This window comes from Takifugu flavidus, chromosome 8 (assembly GCF_003711565.1).
Source record: "Takifugu flavidus isolate HTHZ2018 chromosome 8, ASM371156v2, whole genome shotgun sequence".
Taxonomy (NCBI): Eukaryota; Metazoa; Chordata; class Actinopteri; order Tetraodontiformes; family Tetraodontidae; genus Takifugu; species Takifugu flavidus.
In genome coordinates this window covers 4,198,069-4,212,295 of record NC_079527.1, presented here as the reverse complement: position 1 = coordinate 4,212,295, position 14,227 = coordinate 4,198,069, and the positions used below count along the sequence as shown (strand labels likewise).

At 39.0% G+C, this 14,227-nt stretch overlaps 1 protein-coding gene and 1 long non-coding RNA gene across 2 annotated transcripts; one reads left to right on the top strand and one right to left on the bottom strand.

Annotated features, from left to right (window-relative positions):
• Positions 1–311: 311 nt before the first annotated feature.
• On the top strand, positions 312–8,933 carry LOC130530411 (Krueppel-like factor 15). The gene is made up of 3 exons (XM_057041563.1): positions 312–449; positions 1,767–3,276; positions 7,000–8,933. Exons 2-3 carry the CDS (start codon positions 1,853–1,855, stop codon positions 7,166–7,168), a joined length of 1,593 nt encoding a protein of 530 aa, XP_056897543.1. The 5' UTR covers positions 312–449; positions 1,767–1,852; the 3' UTR covers positions 7,169–8,933.
• Positions 5,380–7,174, bottom strand: LOC130530431 (uncharacterized). The gene is made up of 3 exons (XR_008951838.1): positions 7,061–7,174; positions 5,638–5,736; positions 5,380–5,514 (listed from the first exon to the last, which is right to left on the bottom strand). It is a non-coding gene; the product is annotated as an uncharacterized LOC130530431 (long non-coding RNA).
• Positions 8,934–14,227: the final 5,294 nt, after the last annotated feature.

Genomic DNA, 14,227 nt, shown 5'->3' with positions numbered 1-14,227 from the left:
AATTTAATTCAAGTTTAAAGTGCTTTATTGGCATGGAAAACAATTGTTTACTTTGCCAAAGCAAGTGTCAATTACCGTACAATACAATGCCTCTCTCTCTCTCTGTCACACACGCGCGCGCGCGTACTAACCAACTTCTTAATTAACTTAGCTGTCATGAAAGTACGTTACAACTGTCGAATTAGAGTGCAAGTTTATAAAGGCTCGCCTCCCCGACCCGCCGCAATTGGCTCTTTTTCGGGAAGAGAGGCCGGCCTAGGGTCTGGCGTCACTGTGCGTGCGCGCGCGCACGTTTGTATGCGGGAGAGAGAGAGAGAGAGAGAGAGAGAGAGAGAGAGAGAGACGTGGATTTCCATAGTCATTTACACACGGTTAGACGGTTTGACAGCGATTTGACAGCAACTTTCCCAGAAAAGAGCCCAGCGCGCCGGCGAATATCTCTTCTATTGGTAAGTGCATTAAAAGTCGGGAAGCTGCTCCGACTGCATAGTATAAACTTTTTTTCACCTGCACAAGGTCTTTCGGAGGTAGCTGTTGCCCGTAATGTGAAACCGTGTTTTGTAGGGAAGAAGGAGATCTCACACTTAACGTAAGAACATAAAATGGCTTTTTTCCCCTTTGACAAGTTAGAGTGGATATTTACAATGTGTCAGTTATTTTTTCTGGTCATGCAGAACGACCCTCGTTTCACTTCCCACATTTACCTTTAGGAACATCTTCGGCGTGATCGCGACTGGCAAAACGAACTGCTGCCAAAGGCAACTGGTTCAGGGCGACAGAGTTACCGCAGGGCAAACTTATCTCGCAAGCCAAGACGTCCTCAAACGTCTTTGCCCCATGAGGTAGTACCTTGGCAAAGCAGGAGTAGACCCCCTCCTCCCCCATTAGTATATATTTTATCCCGTTCGAGCTCAGCGTTACCATCTAATTAACCATCACTTAATTAACCACATGGGGGATGTTAAAGGAGCAGAATCTGCATCAAACATTCATACCCAGAATTAAACATGTACAGCTTTAAAAACAATTGAAAAAAAATGTAGGGTCCAGCCGATGTCATTGTCTGTACAGCAGTGGGCGCTGAATCTTTTTCTGCAGTACACGTGTAGCAGAAGGGCCAAGAGGTGATCTCAATGACGCTAGATTGCACAAAACCAGTGACTCTGTTTATGATAATATACAATCCGTTTTACTGTAGAGGCACTGAATCTAATTTGTTTAAGCCTTAATTTGTTTAAGTAATCTTGACATTTTCTAGCTGTTTGATATCAATCACCAAGCAATACTGCAACAGTACAGCCATTTGGCTTTAATGTAGACCTGGTGAGAAAGGGTAACTTGGTTTCAAATGGTCAGTGTGAAAGCCTCAGCCAGCAGCTGCAGCAAACACACACACACACACGCACACGCACGCATGCACGTATGGCAGCAGAATTAAACTTTCTGTACGTGCCGTTGCCTTTCCTTTCAAATTGTTGTCAGTTTCAGACCTCTGAAACAAGCACAGTAGTAGCCAGCTTTTGATCTTCATTGTTTTTTCAGCTATCCTGTTGCTTTGCTCACGTTCATACAGTACCAACATGAGGTATTTTCAGTTAAACATGAATCTCTTTCCATTGCTCACAGCTGTGCTGTACTGTCGGTGTGTTTTCATTTAAATGTTGGTAAACCAAAAGGTTGCTTGTACTGAGAACGAGATTTTACTTTGGTGGGTATAGAATTCAAACAAAGCAAAGTCTTCCACTGATGATGTTTCTCTTTTGCAGACAGGAGACAAAACATTTTCATTAATATTGAGCGAACTGAATATTGGCAAAGGCTCTCAAGCGCATCCAAGATCAGCCACACAGGAATGGTCGATCAACTGATACTTTGTGAAGAAACCTTCTACTCACGTCACCATGTCGATGGTGGAGTGTTACCAGGAATCATGGTAACAGACAAGTGCATCTATAATCACCATAACCCTTACTATGGGCTTACATCCTCCCCTCACACTTCTGAAGAAGACCTCAGTGACTCATCCAGCCCTGTCTCTTCTATCTGCTCAAGCCCTGAGTCATCATCACCAACATTGAGGCATATTCTCAACTGTAAATATGGAAACAAAAGAATCTGTAACAATGGGAACTGTGGTTCCTCAACAGGAGACAGTCAAGATAGTTTACTGGACCTTATCTTTTCACAGGCCCCTCTTAGCGCCTCATTGAGTTCAGATACCCCCCATTCTTCACCATCAGCATCACCGCTGTTGTCCGCGCCTGTTTCTTCATTCTCACCTAACCCTCATTTACCTATAGGTCTGACCTGGGAGACCAAGGGGGAGCAGCAACCAAAACAGGATTGTTATGAGTTTCCTGTCTTTTTGGATGACATGCAGGATCCCACAGCACTTCTCTTTCAGCCCACCTTAGAGGAGATTGAAGAGTTTCTAGAGGAGAATATGATCTCATTAATGTCAAAAGAAGAGGACAAAAGTGATGAAGGCATGTCTACCACATCGGAGGATGCAGAGGCAGACAATTCAAGGACTTTATCAGGAGAACCTGTGCCAGCATCATGGAATTCAGATCAGACTGTACCTGTGGCAAATTCTCCCCTTTCCTCTTGCACAGAGACCAAACCATTAGATGTGGGCAGTTCAATATCAGTTAGAGATTGTAGCCATACATCTGTTTCAAGTTCCATTTATGGTGAAAATGATGGAATCAAACAGGAGTATTGTGCTACACCATCATCTGTGATGGCAAATATCAATGATCCATCTAGTGTGCCTGTCATCCTACAAATCCAGCCCATAAATATAAAACCGGAACCCACCCCCAGTGCCATATCTAATCCCAGTACACAGCAAACCCAGAAAGTTGCAACCCAGCCAAGTCAGACTCAGGGAGATATCAAAATTGCCCAACTCCTGGTCAGCATCCAGGGGCAGACCTTTACATTGGTACCTCAAGTGCTTTCACCAGTAAACATTACTGGATCAAAGAAAAATGTAAGTACATCATCTAAGTTTGTTCGGATTGCACCAGTGCCAATAGCTGCAAAACCCATTGGGTTGGGAGAAGGTGGGTTAGCCCAAAGTCCTGCTGCAGGGTTCTTTGCTGGAAGCCAAAGGTACCAGAAGGGTGCAGTAGCAGACCTTATTAAAATGCACAAGTGTTCTTTTCCTGGCTGCAATAAGATGTACACCAAGAGCAGCCACCTCAAAGCCCATCTGAGGAGGCACACAGGGGAGAAGCCTTTTGCCTGCACGTGGCCTGGCTGTGGATGGAGGTGAGCATTTAAAGCAATAAAATCAAATGCTTACAATTATATATGGGCTGGAGAAAATACATTACATATGCTTCACAGATCAAAAGTTATACATACATACATACACACACACACACATACACACACACACACACACACACACACACATATAGCTTAAGAACACCAGCAAAATGTGCTTTATTTTGAACTAAAACATGCTATTGGGCAAAATAAGGCGATACTTACCAGTGAGTCACAACATTGATACATGTTCATGACAGAGAACGACAAAGGTAAATTGTTTTAACTTCAGCCATTGCGATTTGTGTCTTCTTATAACATGTCTACGTCCTCACAGACATGGTGGATGTGACTTTGGTGATAAGACTTGGCATGGTGCTGTCAGTAGTGAAACTCATGAAACCTGTAATGTTTGGTTTGGGGAAAGCCTTGTTTGGTGCAATATTGCGAGAATCACAATTTGAGATTATAGTTTAACTTGTATCATTTTGAAATCTGGCGGGACTAGATAATTTTTTGTAAGATGACTTAGTTATGAAAGGGAATGTTTTACAAATAGGATTGTACTTTTTCTGGATGTTACACATTGAATTGTTTTAAACCATTAATCTAAATGGAAACTAAACACGCAAATGTTCTAAAGTAATTTATTACACTGTTTTTCCCTCTGTATTTTGGTAGCCTGTTAAAGTTATAGATTAGATAGACCACCTTTTGAAGTTTTTGTTTGCAGACTTTGTACCCTACTCGTTGTTGCAAGTGTTTGCTCATTTTCAGCAACTACTTCTCATATCTAGACACACACTCAAACAGCCCACCAGTACAGCGATATATCAGACGATTGCGTCATAAACACTTTCCCTTCAGACTAGCACAAAATACATTTTCTGTCATTGCAAAAAGGGCAGCTGAGGCACATGTTGGAGGTAAAACCATACGCATCTTTTGTGTGAAGAGTCTGGGATATATGAGTCTGTTTTTATCACATCTTCTGCTGCCTTAATTCTAACTGTAAGCACCTCAGAACATGATGTATTTCCTGCACATGGAATCAGACCTTTTTGCAAAAATCCGTTTTTCAGAGATCTGGAATGTATATTCAAAACTTAATGTCAGAAAATATACATTTTTGCTCTTAATACTGTCCAAATGTGAAAAATGCCCTCAATATATACGTATGTCACTTCCTTAATTATTCCAAAATAGTTTTTTCCATTCTTATGGGGGATGAAACATAGGTATGCTTTAGAAACAGTAACCTTCCACTCTATTTAAGCTCTGGATAGATATTTGATTTCATGGGTCCATTTTATTCGCCAGACTTTTTCGTGGAACCTTCTTTATGTCACTTTTTGTGATTTTCATATATCATACTTTCCATCAAATCCCATCAACCCTCTTGTCCAGTCTCTTGCAGATTTCTCAAAGACAGACACACAGACACAACCATAATACACATGGATTTTTTTTTTTTTTACAAAGAGTTCACATTGGTGTTCTTGGGTTCAGGAGACCCTATGCTTGTGATGGAACTAACAACAAATACCTGACCTTTTGGCATTTTTAAAAGTTATTCATCTGTATGTCACATGTGCACATGATGATAAAGCCTATCACTGTTCATCCCATGAAAGGATTGTTGCCCAAGACCATTGATAATTTTCACTGGGTTATGTATAGTTTTTCAGTGTTTTATACAGTTATTGTATTTTATAATCTATTTATAACTCTGTTGGTATTGTATGATTTTTAAATTTAAAGTGCCTTTGAGCATTTGTAAAACCATTTACAAATAAAATGTATTGTTAAATATTATTAACAGTACTACTGCTAATACTAACAATAAGAAAAAAATCAACAAAAACAATAGCATTATTATTATTATAATTTATAAGAATTTAGCTTGTATTTAGCTCAGACGTTCATAGACTTTCTTGGTAATTGATGGATTAATCCCAAAGAATTTGTTGTCCCAACATTGTACTCGACTTCTGTCAGGCCAGTGACTTTTAAGGTTGTTAGCTGATGAATTTGGCATCACAGCCGAACAATGTAGCTTTGTAGTTCAATTTTATTTATATAGCATCTTTTACAATCAAAATTGTTTCAAGGCGCTTTCCAGAATCCCAGGGCCTAACCCCAAACAAGCAACAGTGGCAAGGAAAAACTCTCCTTTAACAGGAAGAAACCTTGAGCAGGACCAGGCTCATGTAGGGGGACCCTCCTGCTGATGGCCGGCTGGGTAGAGAGGGAGGGGAAGAGGGAGGACAGGTAGAGGATAGAATAGGTAGGAGAGGAGAGGAGACAAGAGGTGAGGTTGAGGAGAGAATAGACATACAGTAGATAATAGAGAATACATACAGAAATACATTATATTAAGTAAATTGTGCTGCCGGTGGAGTCAAGTTGAGTGGGTCAGCGGGGTCGGAGGTCAGTATGCAGCTCTGAAGGTGGCGATACCTGTAGATGAGTACGGGGGGGATGAGAGAGAAGTGACTGTTGTTACAGATTTTAAAAAAAATCCAACATGGTGTACAAACAATCAAACCTTTATCAGCTGTTACCACTGCATGCTGCTTGCTACAGACCATTTGGGCATGCAAGAACAAAATTTGTATATGTATTTCCAACATTATCCAGTGATAAGGTATAAGAGGGTAGAGGACATATTTGATCACAGATTGAAAGGAAAATTGATAAAGATGGTGATTAGTTTGACTTTTCAAGCTAGCTTTACATTGATACCATCTACAATGCATTTCAAATGAGACTTGCACAGCTTACCATTAAATTTAAACAGCAAAACAGTTAACAGTTAAACTGAATTGGATGTTTAAACAAATCACACAATGCCAGAAAAACAACATCAGAGAACATAATGTAGCACATACAAAAAAACAGCACTGACGGGTTTGTAAGTTTGCAAGTCTCTCTGTATAGCTAATATTGTCACTTCACTCTTCAGGAGAAGTGCATCAGGTTTAAATTGAGCAGTGCATTGGAAGTTATGTATGTTCCACAGGAGGATTTATCCCAATATAGTTATATTTTAGTTCAGCCCATTTTTAGCCAGAAGATCATGAGTAGGTGCCATAGCTTGAAAATAAACTTACTTTAGGGTGTTGTATACTACAAGAGAGTTTACAATGTAAAATAAATATTGTTCACAGTAATGCAATCAATGTATTATTTTACTCTTGCAACTTTTTTACTTATTTATATTATGAAAACAATTTTACAATGACAATATTGCTATTATATATACAATAAGTGAAACACATGAGCCTAAACAAAAGAAATCAGTTTAGCTTTGTGACCTCTGCCCATTACCTTTTTATTGGTGGCCATTAAAATGATGAATGTGCTGTTGTGCAATCCCTGTTCAGAGTGGAAATGGTCTGAAATAACTGCTAGTGACATTTATACATCTCAATGAATTATCGCCTTCATGCATTCAAAGTACCCACAGCCACACCTACTGTTGCTGTCACTTGTATAATACAGTGGCTACATATTGAGGGGGGAGCAGGCCAGAAATAGTCTGAACATATGCCTTGTGCTAAATATGGGCTGACCCTCAATATATAGAATAAATATTGTAATCTTAAAAACATGTTGCTAAATACAGAGGAGTCAACTGCAGTGGAGTTAAACTTAACTAGCTCCACAACAAATGTGTAAATAACATCATTTGAATAACATATTGGTTCCCTATTCTGGCAGATTCTCCCGGTCTGATGAGCTCTCCCGTCATCGCCGTTCCCACTCTGGCATAAAGCCTTACCAGTGCATTGTCTGCGAGAAGAAGTTTGCCCGCAGTGATCACCTGTCGAAACACCTGAAAGTCCATCGCTTTCCGCGAAGTAGCAGAACCAACCGCTCTGCAAACTGACTCCACTGATGTTAAACACGGAGAGGTGTGGGGGATAAAAGGATAGTTGTGGGAGGAAAAAAAACAGGGGTGTCAGTCCAAACAGCTTTACAAAGGGATTCCAGAATATTTTCCCCATTGCGTTAATATCCAAACATGTATGCTTGACATATGTTCATGGTACTGTGATAATTTATTTAGTAGTGAGGAAAAGACTATAAAACTCAAAAACTGTTACTTGACACACCTTTGGGTGGAATGATTATTTTGCATAATGTTTTAACTTGTTTAATTGGAATAATAATTGTAACTTGCTAGTTAGAGTATTTTGCACATTGTGGCATGAACAAATAATTACAAAGCTATTGAAATGCAATGTTTCAAACTTAGCATTCTTTTTTTTTTTTTTAACTCCACACAGCCAAATGCCATTTAAATACAATGAAAATGTGTTGTTAAAAATTGTTGAAGCTTCTAGGAAGTATTGAGTTTTTTTTTAACTCGAGTGAAGTAATAGATCCTCTAACATTCCTTCAGCTTTAAGTAACTGTTGCCTTTGAAATGTGTGGCAGGGACTGAAACATATGTTGAATTACCGCTTGCCAACAAAGATCAGGTCATTATGTAATTTGCACTGGTGCACAAAACTTTTGGGTGTCTGCCCAAAGTATTCAGTGATTTTGTGTAGGTTGTTTTCTTGACATCTTTGTCTCACTTTTGTGAACATAAATCTCAACATCAGCTTCTATTGCTTTCATTGTTTAATAAGATACCTTTCATTCTTAGAAAATGTTTAAATAATTGCTATAACATTCAACTTACTCATAAGTGGAAATGGAATGCAGTGTGCTGATTCTCTTGCATTATTCATGCACATTTTCAGCTTAATTTAATGATTTTCCACTCAGAATATTGGAAGAGGCAATCATATGGGCTTACATGCTGCTAACTTTGGTGAACTTCAGTCAATGTAATTATTATCAGGCATAATACAACCATTGAGGGATGTGTCAGAATGTATTTAATCAGAAGCCATTGAATTAAAAAAATGTATAGTTAAATAAACATGTGCCTCTGAATGCTGTGCCTAAATAGCACAATAATCTGTCCCTGGTTGTAATCATAAAATGTCTTATATTGTAAGGAATATGGACAGTTCTTTATGTTGTTATCTTTTGTTGGTGTAATTTTGCATGTTTCTGGAACTTTGGGAGACAAAACTGTTCAGCGATTGTCACATGAATATAGTATAATTTTAGAACTGATAAGAGAAGCCTGAAAGGAAAACTATTATATTTATATTATTTTTTTCATGCATCATGCATTCCTTCCTAGTCAGAACAGATCTTTTGCCAAATGTGTAACGTTAGTAAGCCTGTGAATGTATGTAAATACCATATCCTCGTCTGAGAGCCAAAGTAATCAACTCATCTTACCATGTCTGTGATTGTGAAAGATATCTTTGACTGTAAAAGAAAGGTGTACATAAATAATTTTGTACTGACAAATACTGAACACATACACATGCTGAAATTAACTTTTGTCAGGTGTTTACACACAAAAAAAAAATTCTCATGTTTCAATTTTAATTTCTGAATCACAGCTTAGTATTTCCTGTAGTATGTGTGATCAACAAGTTTAGCAGGTTTAAATACACTGAATGTTTGAGGAGGCGTGAACAAAATGAGCCTTTTGTAAACACTTGACAAATTGCTTAAAATATTTTATTTTTCTCTTTTGTTCATACTCTTAAATATTTGTACAATAAAAGTGGTTATTAAAGGTATTCATTGGTATTTCTAGCCTTTATTCCTCACCACCATAGAATAATTGAAAACAGCAGATTCTTTTAATATGTAAAAAAAGAAAAAGCTTTGGTTGGATTATGTAATTATCTAATATGAAAGCAAATATTTTATTATTATTATTATGAGCGTATGATAATATAACTAGGTTTGATGGACTCTGTCTTGTCTGAAGTCACCACAACTTAAATTATGAGTATTTCAAAATTTGAATTGTCCTGATCACGTATCCTATTGTATATCTGCTAAGAGCAAAGTCCTGCCATTAACAAAACAAATGCCCAAGGTCAAACTTTTAATGTGTCGGGTATCAAAAAGCAGCTGACACTTAATCAATTGGATATCAAGTTATTTGTGCTTTGAAAACTGCTATTACACTGCTATTTGTGTAACTTTGGGGCACACAAGCTTATTACCTTATTGTTACCAGCAAAAATGAGAAAATGATTTTAAAAATTAAAACAGTCATAAAAACATAAAATCACACTTAAAGAAGATGCAGTCTCCTATGAAACTGCTGATTAAAAATGTTTCTAGAGATGCCATTTTGGTAAAAGATGCTGATACATAAAAGTAATTAAAATGCAAAAAATGTGTTCTAGCCTCAATGCCTGTCATTCTGCCAGCTTTTCACATTAGCCCCTTTTCCCCCTCTAGGAACTTTTTTCACCTGCCCATGAGTTTGGAAAACATCAGCATGTTTGTACTAAAATGACCCAGGGGAATTTCTCCTTGAAAAAAAGAACCTAGTTAGTGGTTATAACTTCTGAGATTTCCTGGAATTCTTGAGGAGTAGGGCAGTGTGCTTAGGAATACTGAGAGGTGAAACATAGTTGTAACCTTCTGCAAGCAGCACTATATCTGCTATTTTTAAGCCAGTGTGCAGCTGCAAATATCCATGTTTTATAGACGTGCACTTAGTAGATAGAGCAAAAACTAATCTTTGCCTGTTTGGTCTACATCACTGACCCTCAAGAATTCCTAAGGTCAGAGGCCAAGTGGTCATGAGTTGGGGGATATAACCAGCCTAAAAAATGGTGGTAATATTTCTCTCACTGAAGTCCTCATCAGAAGCTCTGTAAAATCCCTCTGCCCTCAAACTGGCATCCCCTGCTCTAGTCATCCCAATCTAGAGTTTATCTAGAAAGTGTTAAAATAATTTCACTACAAATATTTTAAGTGGAACCGCAGATGTCAGGTGCCCAAAACATTTGCTAAAACTTATAAAGTAAGATGCATTTTTGGAAAGAAAGAAGCTTTGTCAATGTTTTTGAACGACAATTTAGAACCAGCAAAATGTTTACTCACAATTTCTTTAAAAATAATAGGAAAAAAAAACATTGCTTATGTTGGACAGTATTATAATCCACAGTTCACTATTGTGTGTACAGTACATACTAAAATGTACCTGTAATCTATTGCTTCACGGCAATAATATGGTCTGCACTTAAATGTCATATGTCATCTGTTCCATGCAAGATGGCTTTTAGGTGTTTTGAAAAATGCATATAATATCACTGCTTTTCTTGTTTACACTCTCCCCATTTGACTGGGCTTGGGGCAACAAGTTGCTGTCACACCAGTAGCAGATTTGGCTAGATGGAAATAACATAAACATGACATATTGTGTCTTGCAAATGTGACATTGTGATTGCAACATTCTGTAATTCCTGTAAGTCTTGCACATCAGTGGTGTCATGGCTGATGTAATAGAATGTTTCTTGATATGTTATATAACTATAGACCTGCTAAGATATAAATAACCAAGTTGTGTCACAGCTGCGGGCAACCCCGCCCTTGAGTCCTCATCTGTGGCGAATCAGCGCCATCACGAGCCCCTTTTAGTTCCCTGCACTACGCTGCCTCCCTGCCAGATTGTCCTCTGTGGTTCACATGACTCTCCAGCGTTTTCCTGCCTGCCTGTCTGCCTGGTCTTGACCCTGCCTGTCCCCGACAATTCTATACTGCCTGCTCCCTGGTAAAACCTGCCTGCCTTCTGTTCCTGACAATAAAGCGGTGTTCAACCGAACTCTGGTGTCGCTCTTGGGTTCTCGTCTGGTCCCTGACAGTACAATTTGGCCAGCAATGAACCCAGCGCACAACCCGTCCCCGCTGGACCGTCTGGAACAGATCGAGGGGATTCTACAGCAGCATGAGGAGACAGTGGCGGCTTCCGTCGCGGAGACGAGACGCACCGCGGAGGCGAACGAGCAGGCGTTCCCGGCGCTCTCCGAACAGCTCTGCCGATTGTCAGAGAGAAATGCCAGTTCCACGCCCTGTCGGTGTCCTACCTGGGATTCGTCATTGCCCCAGGGAACATTCAGATGGATCCGGGGAAGGTCTTGGTGGTCGTGGACTGGCCGCGCCCTGAGTCCTGCAAGCAGCTACAGCGATTCCTGGGGTTCGCGAACTTCTACTGGCACTTCATCCGGAAATATAGCACCGTGGTGTTCCCATTCACGTCGCTCACAAGCTCAAAGAGGGGGTTTGCCTGGACGCCGGAGGAGGACGTGGCGTTTCAGTAGCTCAAGAGGCGGTTCGCGACCGCTCCCATCCTGCAACTGCCAGACCCCAGTCGCCAGTTCGTCGTCGAGGTCGACGCCTCTGACACGGGTGTAGGGGCGGTGCTATCTCAGGGGGACCGGAAGCTGCACCCATGTGCGTTCTTCTCCCGCCAGTTGATACTGGCAGAGAGGAACTATTCATGAAGGGACAGGCACACCACACTCATAAATACACAGTGATTGTGGCTAGGTAGATAAATGATGTCAATTTTACTGTGTTGTCGAGATGTCAAGTCGCATTCATTCATTTATCTACTTTAAATCCTGCCAAAGAAACCCTTTCAAGTTAGATAGCAAGTAAATTATGTTACTCTTTCAATATAAGGTCATGATGTTCTGTTGTCATTCTAGTGGTTTGTGCTTTTTTTGGTATGTTGTAGTTTCAATATATCATAAATACCCTGGGTGTATTCTGCTGCAGAACACTCAGTAGATTGACTAAGATTTACTACAAAAAACAGGGAAAATATGAAATTATTGAATTTTAAATCAATGCCAACAGATTGATTACCGTATTTCCTGGACTATATGTCACTCGGGAGTTTAAGTCACACCAGCCAAAAAATGCATATTAAAAAAGAAAAATAGATATATAAGTGGCACTGGACTATAAGTCACATTTTGGGGGAAAATGTATTTGATAAAATCCGAGACCAAGAATATACATTTCATCTTGAAAGGCAAATAATAATGGATTAGCAATAGGGTTACGGTATGCTAACGTAACACATTCAGCTACATGACCCACAATGAACTGAGTATGTGTCTGTTTTGTTAACATAACATATTAACAGTTATTTAGATAACTATAGCATAAAGAACATCAGCAAGTTTACCAAACAATCAAGTCTCACTCCATAGATGAAGCGCCGCATCTTCTGCTGCATCGCTAGAGGAACTCGTTCCTCAGGTACAGGTACACAAGCCTCGAGCACCCTTTTGTGGTTGTCAGTGTGAAAATAATTAACATATGAAATTCTGTAATATGTAATGTATTTATTTCACATATAAGTCACTCTGGAGTACAAGTTACACCCCCTGACAAACTATGACTTATAGTCCGGAAAATACGGTACAGTACTTCGAAACTGAACATAAATGCAATACACTGAGACTGTTTAAAATAATTAAAAGTATGTTTAACCTTACATATTTTGTAGAATTTTATCACAATGATGCTTAAAGTGCTTCAGCAATGATAAAGAAGTGCTTGAGCAAGAAGAGAATATGATTACAACTTCTAAACTCCGGTTGCATACGATCAAAGCATCTGCAAGGCAACCTGAGAATCAAGTTGAGGTCCTCAATGTCGTTGGACTGCCCTGTTATCTGAATGCCTCTTATCATGATCTTTGCAACCAGGTCTTCAAAGAAGTACTATCACACAAGAGCACATAAGAGCAATAGCACACATGTCCTACAAGGGACAAATATTACCAGTATGTCTACATAATAATCACAAAATGAAACTCCTGAATTTTTGTAGTTGGTTAACTTTTTGGTTATGGTCAGCCAGGCATTTAGATGCAAACATTAAAGGCAATATTACACTTTATTAAAAAAGTTTAGAGTTTCATTTCCTCACCAGTCTAAAACATTTTGGCTCAGTGCACAACCCAGGGTATTCTCATCATTATAAGCTGCTATATGTTGTGAATTTCATCCTAAATGAAATCAACACAAGTATTTAGTTTAGTCATTATAAAAACATATCAATTTGCCATCTGAATTCCATTTGCGCTATGCTGAGAATATAGTCATTGTGGTTCTTTTCATCCCAGCTTTGATTTTTTTCCCTGCCTTTGTTTCTGTGCTGTCAATATTTTACACCCCCCTCTCTTTCTCTCTCCCTCTCTTTCTGTACGAGTAGGTTCGTGTAAACCAACATTTCGTCTGTTAAATTATAACAGATATTAGTGGATGTTGAAATCAGACAAACTGATTCTGAGGCATATCCAGGGAAATATTGGGCTGGACTCTGGTCTTGTGTCTGCCTGGCACACAGTTTAGGAGTAAAGTGACACCATTTGAGGTGATGTAGTTTTGAAACATGGCACAGTATGGACTTGCAAATCTTTAATATCCAAGGTCTTGAAATTGGCCCCGAGTATTCGAACATGTTTGTGAAAAAGAGAATCTCCTGTTATTTCTCAATTTAGTAAAATGTTTTCTTTCTGACAAAAATAAATACTGAGAACAGTCTAAATATAACTTATCTAAAGATCTCTACAAATGTATAAATTGTTACTTTATGAAACTTAAGCAACACGGTAGGCATCACTTCAGTCTTAACTATTTGTCAAACATAGGTTTACAGTCCAACAGATGATTTTCTCGGGCAAGTTTCAAAAGAGTCTGAGTGGCTGATTTCAACATTCATTGGCATCTGTTATAGTTTAACAGATGCAAAATTGTTTACCAGAGGCACACACACATGCGTGCATACGTGCACACACACACACACGCACTGATTGTACTTTAATTACATAATTTATTCCACAACATACACCTAGATATTCCAGAACTAGGTACCCATATTAAACATGTCTCAAGGTCTGTCTGCCTTTTATTGGATGCAGAACATCACTAAAATAAGGAACTTCCTGTCCCAAAGTGCATGTGGAAAGATTAGTCCATTCATTTTTTTCCTCCAGGCTGGAGGAAATATTGTAATTCACTTTTATTGGGCTGATCAAATAAGTTGTTACACT